The 16368-nt window shown below is 50.5% G+C and overlaps 7 protein-coding genes across 7 annotated transcripts; 2 read left to right on the top strand and 5 right to left on the bottom strand.

Annotated features, from left to right (window-relative positions):
* Positions 1–236: 236 nt before the first annotated feature.
* Positions 237–4037, top strand: ACHE_21364A (exocyst subunit SEC8; the record flags this gene model as incomplete). Its single annotated transcript, XM_043275439.1, has 6 exons — positions 237–618; positions 690–1846; positions 1905–2015; positions 2066–2506; positions 2567–2953; positions 3006–4037. The coding sequence occupies 6 exons, from the start codon at positions 237–239 to the stop codon at positions 4035–4037; spliced, it is 3510 nt and encodes a 1169-aa protein (XP_043134428.1).
* A 530-nt stretch (positions 4038–4567) lies between these two features.
* Positions 4568–5730, bottom strand: CBF1 (putative HLH DNA binding protein (Penr2); the record flags this gene model as incomplete). Its single annotated transcript, XM_043275438.1, has 2 exons — positions 4568–4920; positions 4971–5730. The coding sequence occupies 2 exons, from the start codon at positions 5728–5730 to the stop codon at positions 4568–4570; spliced, it is 1113 nt and encodes a 370-aa protein (XP_043134427.1).
* A 1749-nt stretch (positions 5731–7479) lies between these two features.
* On the bottom strand, positions 7480–7638 carry ACHE_21362S (uncharacterized protein; the record flags this gene model as incomplete). Its single annotated transcript, XM_043275437.1, has 1 exon — positions 7480–7638. One exon carries the CDS (start codon positions 7636–7638, stop codon positions 7480–7482), a length of 159 nt encoding a protein of 52 aa, XP_043134426.1.
* A 205-nt stretch (positions 7639–7843) lies between these two features.
* Positions 7844–8170, bottom strand: ACHE_21361S (uncharacterized protein; the record flags this gene model as incomplete). Its single annotated transcript, XM_043275436.1, has 1 exon — positions 7844–8170. The coding sequence occupies one exon, from the start codon at positions 8168–8170 to the stop codon at positions 7844–7846; it is 327 nt and encodes a 108-aa protein (XP_043134425.1).
* Positions 8171–9153: 983 nt separating this feature from the next.
* On the top strand, positions 9154–10079 carry ACHE_21360A (uncharacterized protein; the record flags this gene model as incomplete). Its single annotated transcript, XM_043275435.1, has 2 exons — positions 9154–9870; positions 9939–10079. 2 exons carry the CDS (start codon positions 9154–9156, stop codon positions 10077–10079), a joined length of 858 nt encoding a protein of 285 aa, XP_043134424.1.
* A 63-nt stretch (positions 10080–10142) lies between these two features.
* Positions 10143–11501, bottom strand: NTA1 (putative protein N-terminal asparagine amidohydrolase; the record flags this gene model as incomplete). Its single annotated transcript, XM_043275434.1, has 1 exon — positions 10143–11501. One exon carries the CDS (start codon positions 11499–11501, stop codon positions 10143–10145), a length of 1359 nt encoding a protein of 452 aa, XP_043134423.1.
* A 302-nt stretch (positions 11502–11803) lies between these two features.
* Positions 11804–15891, bottom strand: ACHE_21358S (putative leucine permease transcriptional regulator (SAC3); the record flags this gene model as incomplete). The annotated part of the gene is made up of 6 exons (XM_043275432.1): positions 11804–12462; positions 12521–12850; positions 12912–13907; positions 14114–15074; positions 15130–15309; positions 15361–15891. The coding sequence occupies 6 exons, from the start codon at positions 15889–15891 to the stop codon at positions 11804–11806; spliced, it is 3657 nt and encodes a 1218-aa protein (XP_043134422.1).
* Between the last annotated feature and the right edge of the window lie 477 nt (positions 15892–16368).

Genomic DNA, 16368 nt, shown 5'->3' with positions numbered 1-16368 from the left:
TTGCGACGCACATGGTCTCAGTCGCTTATTGAGACACTGCATTGAGGATCTTTGCCTTACACCGCAAGACGATAATGCTTCGGCTACGCTCTACCTGAATTCGCGCTAGAACACAATCCCTCGAGCACACGTATACGGCCCACCATACTCCGGACGTTAACCACCAGACGAGCGTACCGTCCGATTTCAGTCTTTACCCGCGTTTCATAAGCGTCGAAGAGAGCGCGCGCTTTGTTATGAGCGGCAGAAGTGGCTACGCCAACGGATACGGGTATTCCGATGCCGGGGGATACGACCGCAGCGATGGCGGGTACGGCAACTTAGGTGCCAATGGATATGGAAGCAATCGCCCAGGTGGATACGGTGGGCTTGGATATGAATCTTCGCAACAGCTGTCTTCTGTGTTGCCTACGACGCAGTCGCCAGAGCGGCACCGAGAGCGGATGGATCGGGGCCGGCAACCGCCATCTTCTTCGCGATCGCGGACGAGAGAAGGGGACATGTTACATCCTACGAGAGACGGGCGAAGCCCAGGAGATGCGAGTTTTTATTCCGGAAAAAGCAGAGAGAGGGGTCGTTCGGAGGTTAGTGATGCGCCGGGGACGCAGGCGGTCGAAGGTATGAACATGCTTCTTGGGGTTAAAGGTGTTTGCTCGAATGCGGACCGCTAAACTGGTTATGCATTTTAGATGTATTACGATCGATCCAGCGCGAATGGGACTTTATGGCTTCCGACGATTGCGTACCAGTGCAGGTTGCTTTGAGCTTGATGGATACGAGTACTCTTGGGAAAGCTGATCGCGAGCCGGACTTTCTGGACATGCACGATCGGATTCAAAAGACGCTTAAATCCATTGTGAACGAACATCACCAGGGATTCAACAGTTCCATCGGTACATTCCACAAGATTCAGTCAAGTCTCCAAAGCTCACAAGGTCGGGTGCGTACGCTCAGGAGTGCGCTTGATGAGGCAAAAGCCGGGTTGCTTTCGACCAAGCCCGAGTTGAAGGGGCTAGCAACATCGTCCCAAAAATACGACGACATCATTCAGCTATTCAACCAGATTCAGGAAATCCAGTCACTTCCAGAGAAGCTGGAGTCCCGGATATCCGACAAGCGATTCCTTGCGGCAGTTGAAGTGCTCCACGATGCATTCCGACTCTTGCGTCGCTCAGAGCTTGAGAACATTGGAGCACTGGGAGATATTCGCGCCTATTTTAGTAACCAAGAAATCTCGCTTACCGATATTCTAGTTGAGGAGTTGCACGATCATCTGTATCTCAAATCGCCATATTGTTCTGACCGGTGGAAGCCACCAGCGTCTGACAACGGCGGCAGCGGGAATCCACATGCCTGGACTGGGAACGGATCTTGGGAACGGCCCGTTTTTGGATTCCTTGCTAAGTTAGATGCTTCCTCACCTTTGGTCGAAGATGCGTCCCGGAACCCGGAGGCCGATACCTTCCAGTACATTCGGTTACTAATTGAAGCCTTGAACAAAATGGGCAATTTGGATATTGCAGTCAATCAGATCGAGCAGCGACTTCCCGTGGAACTTTTCACCGTTGTAGACAAGACAAACGCCGAGATCGATGCACGGTATCCTAGCTCCCCTCGCGGCTTCGCCCAAGAGAACACGACCGACTCGCCAACAGAGGCTATTGAGAAGCGCGGTCATGTTCTGGCGGAATATCTGTGGACACTGTATTCCAAGTTTGAGGCGATTGCTGAAGGTCATCGTGTTTTGCATGATGTGATCGCTGGTATTGTTGAGCGCGAAGGGATTCCCAAGGGAAGTGCTCTTTCTGGTGGTTTCAAGGAGTTGTGGAAGTTGTACCAGAGCGAGGTAAGTGGCCCAACTGTACTTTATTTCTGCCTTATTCTGACAAATTGCATCAAAACAGATTCGGTCTCTTATGCACGATTACCTCGCTACTGATGGAGAGTCGTCTATCCGGCCAGATGAAACTGACAACAAGCGTCATATCTACAACGGCCAGAGAGACAAGAATAAGGTGAGTTGAAAATGTTCAAGTTCGATACCTTGCAATGCTGACCGTTCTAGAAAATGTTCAAACTGTCCGAAATTGGTCGGAACACGGAGATGAAAGCTGAGCAAGACGAACTGGACGAGATCCTCCAGACTTCTGTCCCCGGTTTGGTGTCCAAGTCGAGACAGAGAGCAGTCACTATGGACAACTCGCAGTCAAGACAAGGGAATTCTGGAACTGGACACAAGATCCTCATTGAGCCAAGTGTGTTCAACATGGGTCTTCTTCTCCCTCCATCTCTTCAGTTCATCCAGAAACTGAAGGACATCGTCCCGGTGGACTCGGAAATTGCTATGAGCACCCTGACCTCTTTCTTGGACGATTTTCTTGTCCATGTTTTCCTTCCCCAGTTGGATGAGACCGTTACGGATCTTTGCACTCTCAGCTTCATTGCGCCAGACGCATTTACTGAAGATCCTCACTGGTCGCAGGTATCCCCTCGGCCTATTTTCAAGGTACCCTCATTTACGCTCATTCCAATACCTGATCTACTGAGAAAATACTAACGGTGGCAGGGCACGGTAAAATTCATGTCCATCATCAAGGAGTTCAGTAAAATGCTTTCCAGCATCCCTCATGATCCAGCATTTACACAACTGGTGATTACCCAGATCGTAACCTTTTACGACAAGTGCTTTGGATGGTACAAAGCAATCGTGGCCAAGGTTTCACGTCGGGCTGACGCCGGTCTTCAGCTCAAAGCTGCTGCATCGTACATTGAATCTGGCGTCATTCGAGATGTGGTCAGTGAACTGAGGGCCGGAAGTGGTAACAAGTCGGAACTCATCGACAAGGAAACCGACCTCCTTATCAAACGCACGGATGAAGTGCCGCTAGAACCATACGATATCATCTCGGACCCGAAGACAGTCGCCGCCCTGTCTCTCCTTTACAACAGCATGGTAAGTCAGCCACTATTCATGATATGACAAACAGACAACTAAGAACTCCCAGCAATGGCTCTCAAGTCACCTCACCAAACTCCGCAAGATAACAGCCCCATCCTCCGACTCAAACCAACAACACTCCCGCTCCCACTCCTCCGGCCCAGCCCCCCGCCGCTGGACCCTCGTCGGCGCCGCCATGAAGCCCAAACACGACCACCTCAGCCAACAACAACAAACCTACCTCCCCCTCAACACCGAAACCGCCCAAGCCTTCGACACAACACTCCAATCTCTCCGTGACCTCGCCTCCAGCGCCCTCTTCGCCCTCCACGTCGACATCCGCTGCGGCGTCATCCACATGCTAACCCGCACAATGGCCGGCCCCAACAACACCCACCAACGCAGCAGAAACTCCGAACCAACAACCCCCTCCCCCAACACAGACAACAACTGGTGGCACATCATCGCCAACCCACCCACCGCAGCCTCCGCCACAGTCCTAGAACTGAACAACGACCTTATCGCCTTCGACACAAACATCTCAGCCGCCCTCGGCCCCACAGAACGTTGGTTCATCACCTCCGGTCTTGCCCGCTTCATCGACCGCACCTTCGTCTCCTGCACGCGACACATCGGCGCGATGAACGAGAACGGCGCCTTGCGCCTGCAACTCGACGTCCTCGTCCTGCAACAGAATCTCAAGAATATCATCATCTACCACCCAGACCACAACCCGCTCTCTTCGCACGCCCCCGAACCAGACACAGAGAACCACCAGCCCCAAGAAACGCAAGAAGAGATAGTAGCCCTCCCCCTCAGCGCGAAATTCCTCGACTGGTTCCTCGAAGGCGCAGTCAAGGCGCTTGACTACGCAAAGGAAGAGAAAGAGTCTTTTGCAGCGGATAGTGCTAAGGCGTTGGCGAGTGGGAACGGGGAACCGTTTACGTATGATGAGCTGAGGGTTTTGGTTGATTTGTGTTTCTCGGATGTGTTGCGTGGGCCTCGCGGAGCGGAGGATCGGGAGGGGTTTATGGCTGCAAAGAAGGCGAGTGCGGATGCGTTGTTGAGGTTGAATGAGGTTATGTGGGATTCGAGGTGATTTTGTTGTGTTTGGAGTTGCAGATTAGCTTGTTAGATAGCATACTAGCCGATATCAGTAATTGCTCATTTAACCGGTGAAACTACAGTGACGAGTTAATCGAAACGTTATTAAGCTACCATGGCAGGCAAACCGCAATAAATCCATATCATAAGTCAACTTGTAATATTCCGATAACCCAGGCTCCGTTGCCCGGGATGAACAAACCCCAGCCGTAATTCGCCAGCCCATAAACAATAGCATACAGAAGGAATCAGAGTAAAAGAGAACAATCACAATAAGAAACCCACCCCAGGCTAAGAAAAGAAAAAGGCGAAAAGCACCCTATGTCCACTCCTTGGACAAGGTGTCGTCCACCATCAACTGTACCGAAACCAAGTAACAACAAAGTCAGACCACGGAAAAACACGAAACGAATCGAAGTAAAGGTATGTCCAGATCTCAGCCCCGGAACGAACAAGTCGTAGCACATGCATGGCGGAAAGTCCACCTAAAATATCCGAAAGCAACAATTCAAGCAGATAAAAGAATCAGCCTTGGCCTTGGTCAACCTCAAGCGGCTTGAGTTCATCGGATTCATTGTAATCCTCAAACTGAAGACCTGCATCCTGACACCGGTGTATCCATTTCTGTGCGATTTCTCCACGGCGGTTGACTTCGATTTTCAATTTCGAGTTCTGCGCGCTAACTTCGCTGATCGCATGGTGCGTGGTCATGTTGGTTTGTTCCCATCGCTCCTGGATCGTTCTCTTCTCATCGATCAATTGGTGGATGTACTCGATCGCGCGTTGCAGGATGGCACCCTTGTTCTTGTCGCAGTTCGGAACGAGACGGGCAATCTGGTTGATACCCTCATTGATCGCCTCACGGCGTCGACGTTCCACTACCAAAGTCAGCATTTTCCACGAAAGAATACAGGATTAAGCGACGTACCCTCTTTGTGGTTGTTCTTGCGAACTTGATGCCACTCAGGAGAACCAACTGAAGGCTTCGAGTTCATACTCTGAGCCTCGCGGGCTGCATAAACCGCCGCAGCGGTAGAGTTGTGGTTGTGGCCCCCACTGATCCCTTGGCCAATGTCATCGCCAAATGATAATCCATGAGTCAAATTGTTAGCATCGAAGGGTGCATCTGGTGGAGCGGGGTATTTGTTCTGAGGGGTATGAGCAGCCAAGGCAGCCTTGGCCGTTAGAGCATTATCATCCGTGATGCCGTTCTGCGTCCCGACATGCTGCAAAATCTGCTGGTCGATATTGAGCTCTGATGACGAGTTCGGAATGCCGTGGTCGTTTGTGTTGGGAAGGTTGTGGTCGTAAGAACCGAGAGAGTTTTGCTGAAAGTTGGACTGGTCTGAGCCTTGGATGCTGCCATTACTTGCGTTAGAAGAGCGATTCCGCTGAGGCTCGGGGCCAGCGCTGTCAGTGCTTTCCCGCTTTCGCTTATTTGCGACATTGTCCGAAGGTGGCATGGATGGCTCAGACATGATGACAGTGGAGATCCAGCTGTTTGAGCTGGGTTTGAGATTTCTAGAAGTCCAGATTAGTTTTTCGCATTCAAGAATGTCAAGATGAGCAAGCATAAGTCCAGTGATGATAAAAACATCAACAGTAGCTGTGGTGCGGGTATAAATAAAAGACGCGTTGGGTGAGACGCGCGCATCTCCGCAGCAGGACGGGCGGCCTCCCAAAGACATGGAACCACCATCTCTCTACAAAGTTGCAGTGTATTAAAGAGCATTTTGTATAATTCTTGGTGAGTTCTGTGTCAACCACGCGTCATAACGACGGTCGGAACACAGGGGAACACAGGGAAACACAGAGCGGGCAGGCGACATCACCACAACCCACGAGAAATCACATAACCGTGGCAAACAGGGAGATCATCGGGATGCCTTCTAGAGGCCATCGAGATGATAGATTTGCAGAAGATGCAAGTGATTTCGCAGCCCACGAAAGTAGGAAATGGAAGAAAAGAAGGAAAGGGAGAAGGGAAAGTCCGTACCTTGGGATATCACCTGACAAGAAGTCACCTGCTCACGGGGAACAACAAGAAGCGAAAGTCGTCCTATGCGCGAACTTCACTTCGCAAAGATCGGGAAAACGCGGATTTCAAGCACAAGAATGGCAATAACAGTCGAAACGCAGCGAATCCGACGAGTCCAATATCAAAGTCAAAAGAAAGGGATACTCTTGAAGGAGAGTTGATTGAGAGTTCGAGTAGAGCGACTCACGTGGGCGAGATGCTGCCTGCGGCGGCGGGGAGAGACCAGAGACGCAGTCACCTGACCATCTCACAACAACATCAGTCTTGTGCGGATGTTCTGAACCAACAATATTCAGCAATAATCTTAACCACTCATTCGTTTCATTCAGCTTGCTAAATATTCAATATTTATCACAGCCTCTCCTCCCTCCTTCTCGACCTCGAGTCATGTGCTCTGATCCCGTGCCCCTCCTCAGCACACCTGTTGGATCCTCTGATTGGCTGGTCGCCTTCGGGTGTCGGGGAGGGGTTCACCCGGAGTCACGTGTGATTCATACAATAAAGTACGACACGTCTCCACTGTATAAGCAAGCCGGATATTACTCTGGAAAGGTACAGAGTACCCTGGTAGGCATATCGACATCGCTATCATGTCTGTTGTCGGCCCGGTACATCATCGTCTGTGCTGAGGATATATTGCACTGCCTGATGGCCGAGTACGAAATGTCAACTACAACACCATACAGAACTACAAAAGCAGAGAACAGTTTCCGTGACTCATGGCATGCCCGGATTACGCCGGCTATTGGTGATTGACAAATACCGGCGCCTGTAAAAGATGCCTTGGGTGCGGAATACAACCCAGTTCATGCGAATTGACTTCCCACCCAGATCTCAACTGTAGATCTTATTCTTCGAAAGCCGATATTCTGTCGCTATTGGGTTCATTATTTGAGCAGAGCCGTCACATGCTTTGGTCTAGCCTCATACCAGCATTCTTGTAGGGTGCTTGCATACAAATGATCTGAGGTAGCGCAGCGTCACATGGTAGCAGCATGTGACCCTTTCAACGGTTTTCGGTACATGTAGGGAGACATGGCTGTATCCTTTTCTCAGAACATTCTGATGATGGTTCTCGAAGGAGAACTAGACACCGAACGCATTTAGACAATCCTCTACCTCATCCTGCCACTACCTAACTTCATCTTACCTCTGCCCCCGCGGACAAAGCTCGACAATCGCCCGCAAATACGAAATCCCATTCTGTATAGTGTCTTGCAGCGAAGAAGTATAACCCGGCTCAGTCAGTAGCAACTGACCCACCCCCAGCCCGGCATCGCTTCTGGAAGATCGCTCGTATCCGCCTTTGCTACGCCACAGCGAGCGCGTTGCGCTGCCCGTTCCACAGGAACGCCCGAGATGGATCCCATCGCTGGATAGGGACGATGCCGGAAAACTCCTAGTCGAGGATGCCGGCAATGCGCTCGCTGTATTCATAATACATGATGTTGGCCATGTGGAGATCTTTGTGGGCCAGGACGTAGCGGGTATAGTCCAGCTTTTGATGACAGGCGAATGCGTCCACCAAGGCGTCCAAGCGGGTAAGAGGTTTCTGCATGGCTCAAGGGAGGAATGTAAGCGGATCGCATGCTAATAGACCCGGATCGAAGCTGTGACGTATGCGGTGTAAGACTCGTAGGGGCCGTGGATGTTGAAAGTCTCAACCGATTCAGACGGGAAATGCTTAGCCACATCCTGTGCCTACCAGTAAATTTCTTCGAGATTGCGACCTGGAACAACTTCACCATAACTCGGAGCGAAAGTTAGTTCCGAGACTCCATCCCAAGAGCGACGATGCAGTCAAGATATCGATGATTTGATTGACAACCCTGTTCCAGCTGCTCCTGCGAGAGACGATCGTAGATCTCATGCAGAGTCGTGCCGCGAACGCGCTCTAGAAGAGTAAATTCATGTTGCAACACGTTGTTAAACATAACATCGAACTGAACCACCTCTGGAACGGCAATGGTAGTGTTCTTGCGCAGCCACATCATCACAGCCACTTCATTTTCCGTCTTGATGCGGAGAATATGGTGGCCTAACACCCGAAGTATTAGATCAACGGGGCCTTCGGGGAAAATAGGATGCATATTAGGGAGATGGCCTTTGCATCGTCGGGATTGAAAGACAGGACATAGATGGAGTGGTATTTAGCCGTGACATTTAGGGCTTGGGTGGCAATGGGATTCGGGAGGTTCTGGGAGAAGGAAAAAATGCGTATAGTGTCGTTACTAAGATTGGGAGGGATATGATCAGCTGGATTTGCCATGGTTTCTTGTTCTTAACAGGAGAATAAAATAGTTACTGTTCTTTGTACATGGGAAGTTATCAGTTTAGATTTTTCTGACATCATCCTTAGAACATCGGGAACTCCTATATCATGTTGTTTTCTCGGAACAGTATGCACAAGTCGAGGTTATCGACGCCGATTTGAAAACAATGGCCACCTTCACTTTGCAGGATTATCCCAAGCCGGAGTGTAACTGGTGGTGCCAGTAGTTGCTGTTCTATCTTGCTATTTTCGTCTTCATTCACTGGTTTCATCAACCAAGCACTTAGCCGTTGCGACATGCTCTCGTGAGCTAAATTGATTCTATGATAGACCGATACCCACACATGAATATTCGTATTTTGCAACTTATATTACTTATAAATTGCTACTTGATTGTGATGCGTTGAAAAGATCTAGGGTAATTCATCACAGGACTAGATATGCACAAGCAAAAGATATATGCATCAATCATAGTCTAAATCCACTTCGTTTCTGCCTTTTCAGACTTTATGATCCATTTCTTATCTGACTGTGGGTCATTACTCAAAAGAACCCACTCTCAGCCCGGCCACCTAAATATCGGGCTGCCAATTGACTTGATCTACACACCAATCGCTTCAGCTCGTAGCCACTAATTCCAATGAGTAGGGCTAGCTGAACAAAAAAAAAAAAAGAATTGTCCATAGATATATACTTTTCAGCTCAGAATTCTCCGAGTCAAGCTATAAATTGGGCTTCCCCAAAACCCGCAATTGACTCTCAACCGCCCTTGTTTATCACTCTGTATTCCGTACCGGAACAATGCCATTCTTCTACTTACCCCGAAGCCGCCGCTTCTTCGAGAACATACCTTGTCCGCCCGACTGTCAAATCCCAACAGGAGACGACCAAGCCTACGGCCTCCACCCAGAACATCGCTGGATCTACAACAAACTCACCATCACCGAACTCCAAAATATCCCATGTGGTCCCCACAAGACATACCCGCCGGCGGATATATTCCCCATATTCAGCAAACCAATTTACAACCTCGGCGGCATGGGCGCCGGATCCCGCACCATGGAAACAGAAGATGACTACTGGGCTTCAATAACACCAGGACACATGTGGTCCGTTCTACTGCATGGGAAACACTACAGCACAGACATCGCCGTGGTAGCCGGGAAGGTAGTGTGGATGAGTCATGCGCGAGGGGAAACGGGACCGCAGCAGACGTTCGATTATTGGGAGATAAACGTCCCTGTGGACCCGAGTATTCGGCAGTGCATTACCGAGTTCGTCGAGGCGCATTTGGGGACATTTTCGGGGATGTTGAACATGGAGACGATCGGGAACAAGATCATCGAGGTTCATTTGCGGTTTTCGCCGCAGTGGCCGGATATTTATGGGGAGTGGTTTTTGCCGGCGCTTGTGGAGCTTTATTCTAGGGGTGAGTGGACGGGGCCCGCTAAGACGCCGGAGGTTGGGTATAGTGTTGTTCTGTTTGATGATGAGAGATGTGCGAAGTTGAGTACGAAGGTTACGGATGAGTGTTTAAGGCATATGGAGGAGGTGTTTGGAGTGAATAGTATCACTATGCGGTATAGCTCGACGTGCCGTTTGAGAGTATCTCGAGACCTGAGGGGGGTTACCGCGTTGCGTGGATTAATGGATTTGATTTGGGGACCTGTAAAAAGGCGAGGGAGTTGCTTAGGGAGTTTTTGTATGGACTGGGCGGGAAGAATTAATCGCGTTCTCGCAGACTTGATAACCGTACATTGTTAGATGTAAAACACAATGCTTCAAATCGATTACGGATTATCCTTAGCCAAACTAAACACCATCTCCGGATCCTCTCCAGTATTCGCAAAACAAACCCCCTCCTCTGTGGCACCCATAATATCCCAACACAGAATCTTAACATCAATCCCATCTCCATCTTCACTCCCGGCACCAGAGCCAGAGCCAGCCCTCTGCGAAAATCCAAGCACAGCACTCGTCCCCGCATACCTCACCGGCTCCTTATCCTCCCCATGCCCCTCCTCCTCACCAACCCGATTCGCAAAAACCACAATCATCCTCTTCTCCCCTTCATCTTCCCCGCCAAGGCCACTCGAATGCTCCATATGCCGCCTGAACAACGGCATAAGCCTCTGAACCCAGTAATTAAACGTCCCTAGTTCCGGCTTCGTATGCAACGCCTGCAACTCCTCGCGGTCTGAATGCGTCAACCACGCCATTGACAAAAGGACCAACTGCGAGCGCGTGTCGAGAATGCGGTTCGCAAATTCCCATGCTGTCCAGGGTGCTTCGAAGCGGTACGGGTTAATGTCCATGCAGATACCGAACGACGTGGCAACCTCCTGCTGCTGCTGCTGGCCCTGTCGAGGGAACGAGATATGTCTGAAACCACGCCCTGCATCGCCCTCCGCAGCCCACGTCTCATCCGTATAGTAAAGAAACGTCTTGCGATAGTTGGCAAGAATCTCCCCCTTCTCATCAACAACCAGCAACGAGTTATAATACATCTCTTTCCCTCCCCCCTCGCCACTCCTCTCAACTTCCGGATATCCAACGCAAACCTTACACCCGAACTTCTTCGCCGTCTCCTTCGCCCAAATACCACAAGGCCCCATCCCCGCTTCCTCGAGATATGGCTTGACAGCCTCTAGATTGGGAAAGTTATATCCCGTCAATGCCATTTCCGATAGAACCAGAATATCTGGTTTCAATTCTTCAATTCTATTCGCTTTCCCGAGAGTAGTACTGCGGCCTCCATTTTTCAGCAGCTCGTCTGCCCGCTTGATGTTCCCCGCTGTGTCGCCGAGCTTGGGGGAGAATTGTAGTGTGGCGATTTTCATTTCGTTCTTGTGGTTTATTTCTTGAATTTTGGAGAATAGTTTTTTATGGTGAGGAGGTATTAAGGCCGGGAGCCCGGACCTGATTTGTGTATTCGTTGAATTCACAGGACGGAGAGTGGGATGGTGGTTGATATTTGATGCGGGGTGTGAAGTAACGCGAGGATTGAGATATGGTCGAATAACGCTCAGATACTTTTTGAATAGAATTTTGATAGGTATATTGTGTTCTTTCAATTGCTGTTGGATTCCGTGTTTGTCCAAACTTGCATGATAATATTCAAATCCGGATAACGAGGTCATGTGACCCATGTGCCTTATCAAGAAATCGAGTAGAAAGAGATGTGAGGTGTATACAGTTCCATTAATGCAATATGCAATCCCACAGCGCCATGCAAGTATTCAAACGTGTCTTAGAAAAAAAAGATTTTTAAAAAAAAAACGAAATATCATCAAATCCTCAACGCCACTGAACAATGCAACTGATATCACCAAAGCCCGGATATCCAAACAGGCCAATTAAGCTGTAACGAAAAGCAAGAAAAAGAAAAAAAAAAGCAAAGATATAAACACCGGATCCACATCACATAATACCAATATGCATCGCTAACGGATTACCTCCCGAAAGAATTTCGTTTCTTCTCCGGCGTAAAGTCCAACGGCTTGTACGCCAGTCCTTTACCACCGGTAAGTCGCAGTCTTTGTTCCGTCCGAGACAAACTCCGACCCAATCCCAAATCCGCATCAGGTGCAAGCGCGAGATCATGTCCATTGACATAGTGGTGAGATGAATACGAAGGCGATTGACTCCCCGAGAGCGGGGGCATGGACGAGGAAAAGCTGCTTGCGGGGCTGAACGAAGAGCGAGGCCGTTCGGTGTGATTATAATAACCAGGCCAGCTGTCTGATAGACGAGGACCGCTCCGTAACGACTCCGCAGCGATGCGGGCTGCTGATAAGAGAAGCTCGTCTTCGTCGATTTGGTTGTGTTTGAGCTCTGCTTCCGCTTCCGCGGGTTTTCGTGCGGTCGTTGACTTGACTTGTTCCAGGATGGGAAGCGTGGGTAGTGGCTTGATCGACGATAAAGCCATTGACGTTTTGCGTGGCGTTGGCGCCTCAGACTTGGATATCTTCGACGCCTTGGGGCCACTGCTGGTCGGCCGTGGCTCCTCTGGTTCTTCGAGAACCCGTTTCCGACCAGAAGGCTGTTCTCCACGTCGTTTGGAGGCGGCTTCTTTCAGAGTCTTCAACCAAGCATCGCGTTTCGCTACATCTGAAACTAGACATGTTAGCGACGTAAACAACTGCATATATGGCATCAAGTGACATACCAATAGACGCTTCCTCGTCCACAACAGGTTTAGCAGGCTCAGCAGGTATTGACATATCCTCAGTCACAACCACTGGCTCTTCTGGCTCCGGCGCCGGGGGTGGCGTGATTGCGGACTCCTTCACATTCTCAGAAACCGACGGCGCACGCTTAGGCTCTGCAGGCGGCGCATGATCAAGCGGCTTAGGCACGGGCTCGGCCGGTTCAGCAGCTGTCCGTTCCTCCGGAACACTTGGTCGTTCCATTGGAGTCGTACCCTGCTTGGGCGCAGATATAGAGCTCGCTAGGGTGGTGGTTGCGGCTGGTTTGATGGACGAAAAGATAGACGGTGCTTTTATACTGTTAGCAAACAATGAATCGACATGAATCGGATTGTCTCTGTTCCGTCATACCATTTTCTTTCGGCGCGAACAATGAGGGTGTCTCTTGCGCGGGCTTCGAAACACTTGCCTGAGCCTGAGTGCTAGGCTCTTTGGGAGCAGCACTCGGACCAGGAGGGTTAAACAAAGAGCCTGTGCTTCCTGAGAAACTAGGCGGTTTAGCTGTATCAAACAGGCTCTTGGGAGGCTGTCCAGCAGCGACTCCCGGAGTCTGTTCAGTCGAAGTCGGAGTTTTGAAGATACTAAATGGTGAAGAAGCGAGGGCAGGTTGAGAAGTGCTAGGAAAAACACTAGTAGTCGGCTTAGAAGTCAAAGTTGTCGAACTACTAGACGGTGAAGGAGCGGAAGCTGAGAAAGAAGGAAACCTAACCTCAGGTGACGTGGTAGCAGGAGCTGCAGGTTTAGTAGCAAAAGGGTTCTGCGCCGTGTCGAATGCACTTTGCTCCTCTGGACTTGGGGAGAACAAAGAAAAGGGCCCAGGCGCTCGTGTAACCCCTGTTCCAACGGTCGTACTCGTCACAGGTGCAAATGAAGACGAACCACGAGCGAAAGGATTAGGTGCAGCTGGCGCTGCCGGCGCAGGCGTGAACGGGGAGGCGAAAGGGTTGAGGGAAGCCGGCGAAGACAATGCGGGAGCTTGACAAAACCCACCACTGAACGGTTCAACTTGCTGCGTCGCAGCCGGAGGCTCATTGGCCCTTGACTGTGGGAAGCCCCCGAACGGAGACGGAGCAAATGTCGGCAGTTTCTCATTGGGTATCGTAACGCTAGGTGCCGGGATTTCGTTCTCGTCATCGCTCACGAAGAGGGAGTCATCCTCCGTTGTCGATGGACCAGTGGGAGCTGGCAAAGCAAGTGATCGTTGCGGTAGCACAGAGCTGTCAATCATGCCCATGCTAGCGGCTTCTTTGATGCTCAGCCCGAGGATAACTGCGACCAAGCTTCTACCCGCACGCTTCGATTCGACATAAGTTTCTGAGAATGAATGATCCGAAGACGGCTGGAAAGCTAATGATTGGAATTAGGAAAACGAGTCAGTCGAACGTAGTCGGAGTGGTAAATAGGCTAAGGCAAAAAGAGTAGAAAAATCCTGGAAGCATGTGCCGATAAAACGCGGAAAGGGTTGCTAATCGACGAGAAGAGGCGAGTATAAGGAGGGAGAATAGAATGAAGAATAGGAGGAATAGACCGTTGTCGACAAGTTAGACACGTACCAACAGATTCAATGGGATCGCTGCCCCAGTTGAGATATAGGTCGCCGTTAGCGTTTTCAGCGAAGTGCAAGCCCTGTGATTCGCAGTATGTTCTCGTTTGTTCGTCGTCATCGAAACATAGCACCGTCGTCAACTCGTCAATCGTCCACTCCTCGTTTTTGTGCTGCTGGGAGGCCGGATAGCGACAGTATCCCTTCCAGATCGACCGGATGGCCGTCTGTCGCACGTGGTTAAAGTAAATCTCCGCGACACATGCCATGAGATACGACACGGCGGGGGAGTCGACAATTTCGAAAAACCGCGCGTAGAAGCCTTGGGCAATCGCATTGGGCCGTCGAGCATCCAGCGTTCCCTGGTAATCCCAGGTATTACCGGCTGCAGCGAACAATTCCAATGCTGCTTGCACGCGATTCGAGTTCCGTAACTCGGCCGGCCACTTCTGTACTCTCGCTTCCAAATCAGGTCTCTGGTCCATGATGGAGAAGATGATATAGTACGCCCTGAATTCGTCTTCATTGGGAAACGAGATACGACCGCGGTTGTCATCGTAGTAATACATCAGTGAAAGCATGGTGTTGTTAAGCTGCTCCCGTTCCTGGTGGCGGTCGAACGGTTCCTCGTTCGCAGGGCTGGAAAGTAGGTGAAGAGAAAGGATATGGAACCGTGCGATTCGTTCCAGACAAGTGACTGCTGTTCGGACATGGTCTTCCTGGGTAAGTTGCTGCACAGAAAAGTCATTCCGGATAGATCGAGTACGATCCCAGACAAACTTATGAATCAAGCCGAGTGGCTCAGGGCCTCCAACGACATGTCGAATAAGGTAATTAGTAGTCTGAAGGAGTGTATTGGGCGTTCGAATATCGGACGGAAGCTGTTCATCATAACCGGCAGCTGATCTTCGAAATCGCTTAAGCATCTTCGTCTCCATATATTGTAACGAATTTGTCGTTGGGTGAAGAAACTGAGGTAATAACCGTGAGCCTGAGGAACATAATCGCCGATCGAAGTGTCGGTACCTTTTCACTCTTATCCACCATCTTCTGAACAATGCGCTCGACGCGCTCGAAGTCGGGACACATGCTCGTGCAAGTGCCAACCGGAGTAATAGCTTGATTCAGAGAGGTGGGTTGATTGGGATCCGCCATGAGACCCCTTTTGATAGCCAATTCCCTCTCCTTTGCTCTATCAAGTTTGAGCTATAATCGGTCAGAATGCCGCCATGCCAATCCCTATCCAGAGACACCCACCTGCTCGTAGCGCTCAGTGTAACTGTTCAAAACTGAAGCGTCTTCAACCGGTACAGCCCTCTTCGCACCATTCACCGCTGGCTTTTTCGTTGTAGCAGCCTGTTGTGACCCAAATCCACCAAAGCCCGGAGCCCCAAACGATCCATTCGAAGTAAAAGGCGATTTTGTCTGCGAAGCTTGGACACCAAAAGGTGACGGCGCAATCCATTTATTCGACTTCGGCTGCGTAAACGGCAACTCAGACGCCCCGTTCGACTCGGGTTTATTACGCGACACGTTTACATGTCCCGTCGGGCCTCCTCGACCTCGCGTAGACCCCCTCGTCGACGTAGCTCGTCCTCGTCCTCGGCCACGGGGCTTGGTGTCACCGGATGAAGGTGCTGTCGCCGTTGTAGACGGAGGCGCATTCGGGTTTTTAGGCTGGAACGGCGACAGTCGTCCTCTTCCTCCACGTCCTCCACGGTTTGTGGTTCCATTTCTCTGGTTTTGGGCTTGGGCCAAGCCAGCGAATGGGTTTGGTGGACCGGCCATGTCTGCCGCGAGGAGCGGAGAACGTCCTCCCGCCTGAGGTTTTCAGTATAGTCGAAACGTGTAAATCCTTCTCGTTGTTCTTTGTAATTTTATTGTTTGAAGTCGACAGTAAAGCGATTCGATAAAAGCGACAGAAGTCGTGGGTCTTGACGAGCGAAGGTTCCTAAAGCTCTATCACCGGAGACCAGAGTCGCAAAAGCGACAAAGGAAAAGAGTCAGTCAAAACAACATACTGCAAAGGGGCCATACGAGGAGAATTCAGAAACGGAGGACAAGTGAATCCATATAAGACCACCATTCAAAACGTAGGACCTGAGGACGATTGACGCAATTGGGGTACCTTTCACGCGGTCGCTCACTCGCTTTCGATCGAAGAAGACAATGATATCCCTTATCCAAAGTACGCGCCAGGCGTAAGCCACAAGTATACTCTCAGCGATATCACGAAACGACACGAGTAGTAGTGGCGTCGTCGAT

The sequence above is a fragment of the Aspergillus chevalieri genome, chromosome 2 (genome assembly GCF_016861735.1).
Source record: "Aspergillus chevalieri M1 DNA, chromosome 2, nearly complete sequence".
Taxonomy (NCBI): Eukaryota; Fungi; Ascomycota; class Eurotiomycetes; order Eurotiales; family Aspergillaceae; genus Aspergillus; species Aspergillus chevalieri.
Note: the sequence above shows the minus strand (reverse complement) of the source record. Positions and strands in the feature narration are given on the sequence as shown.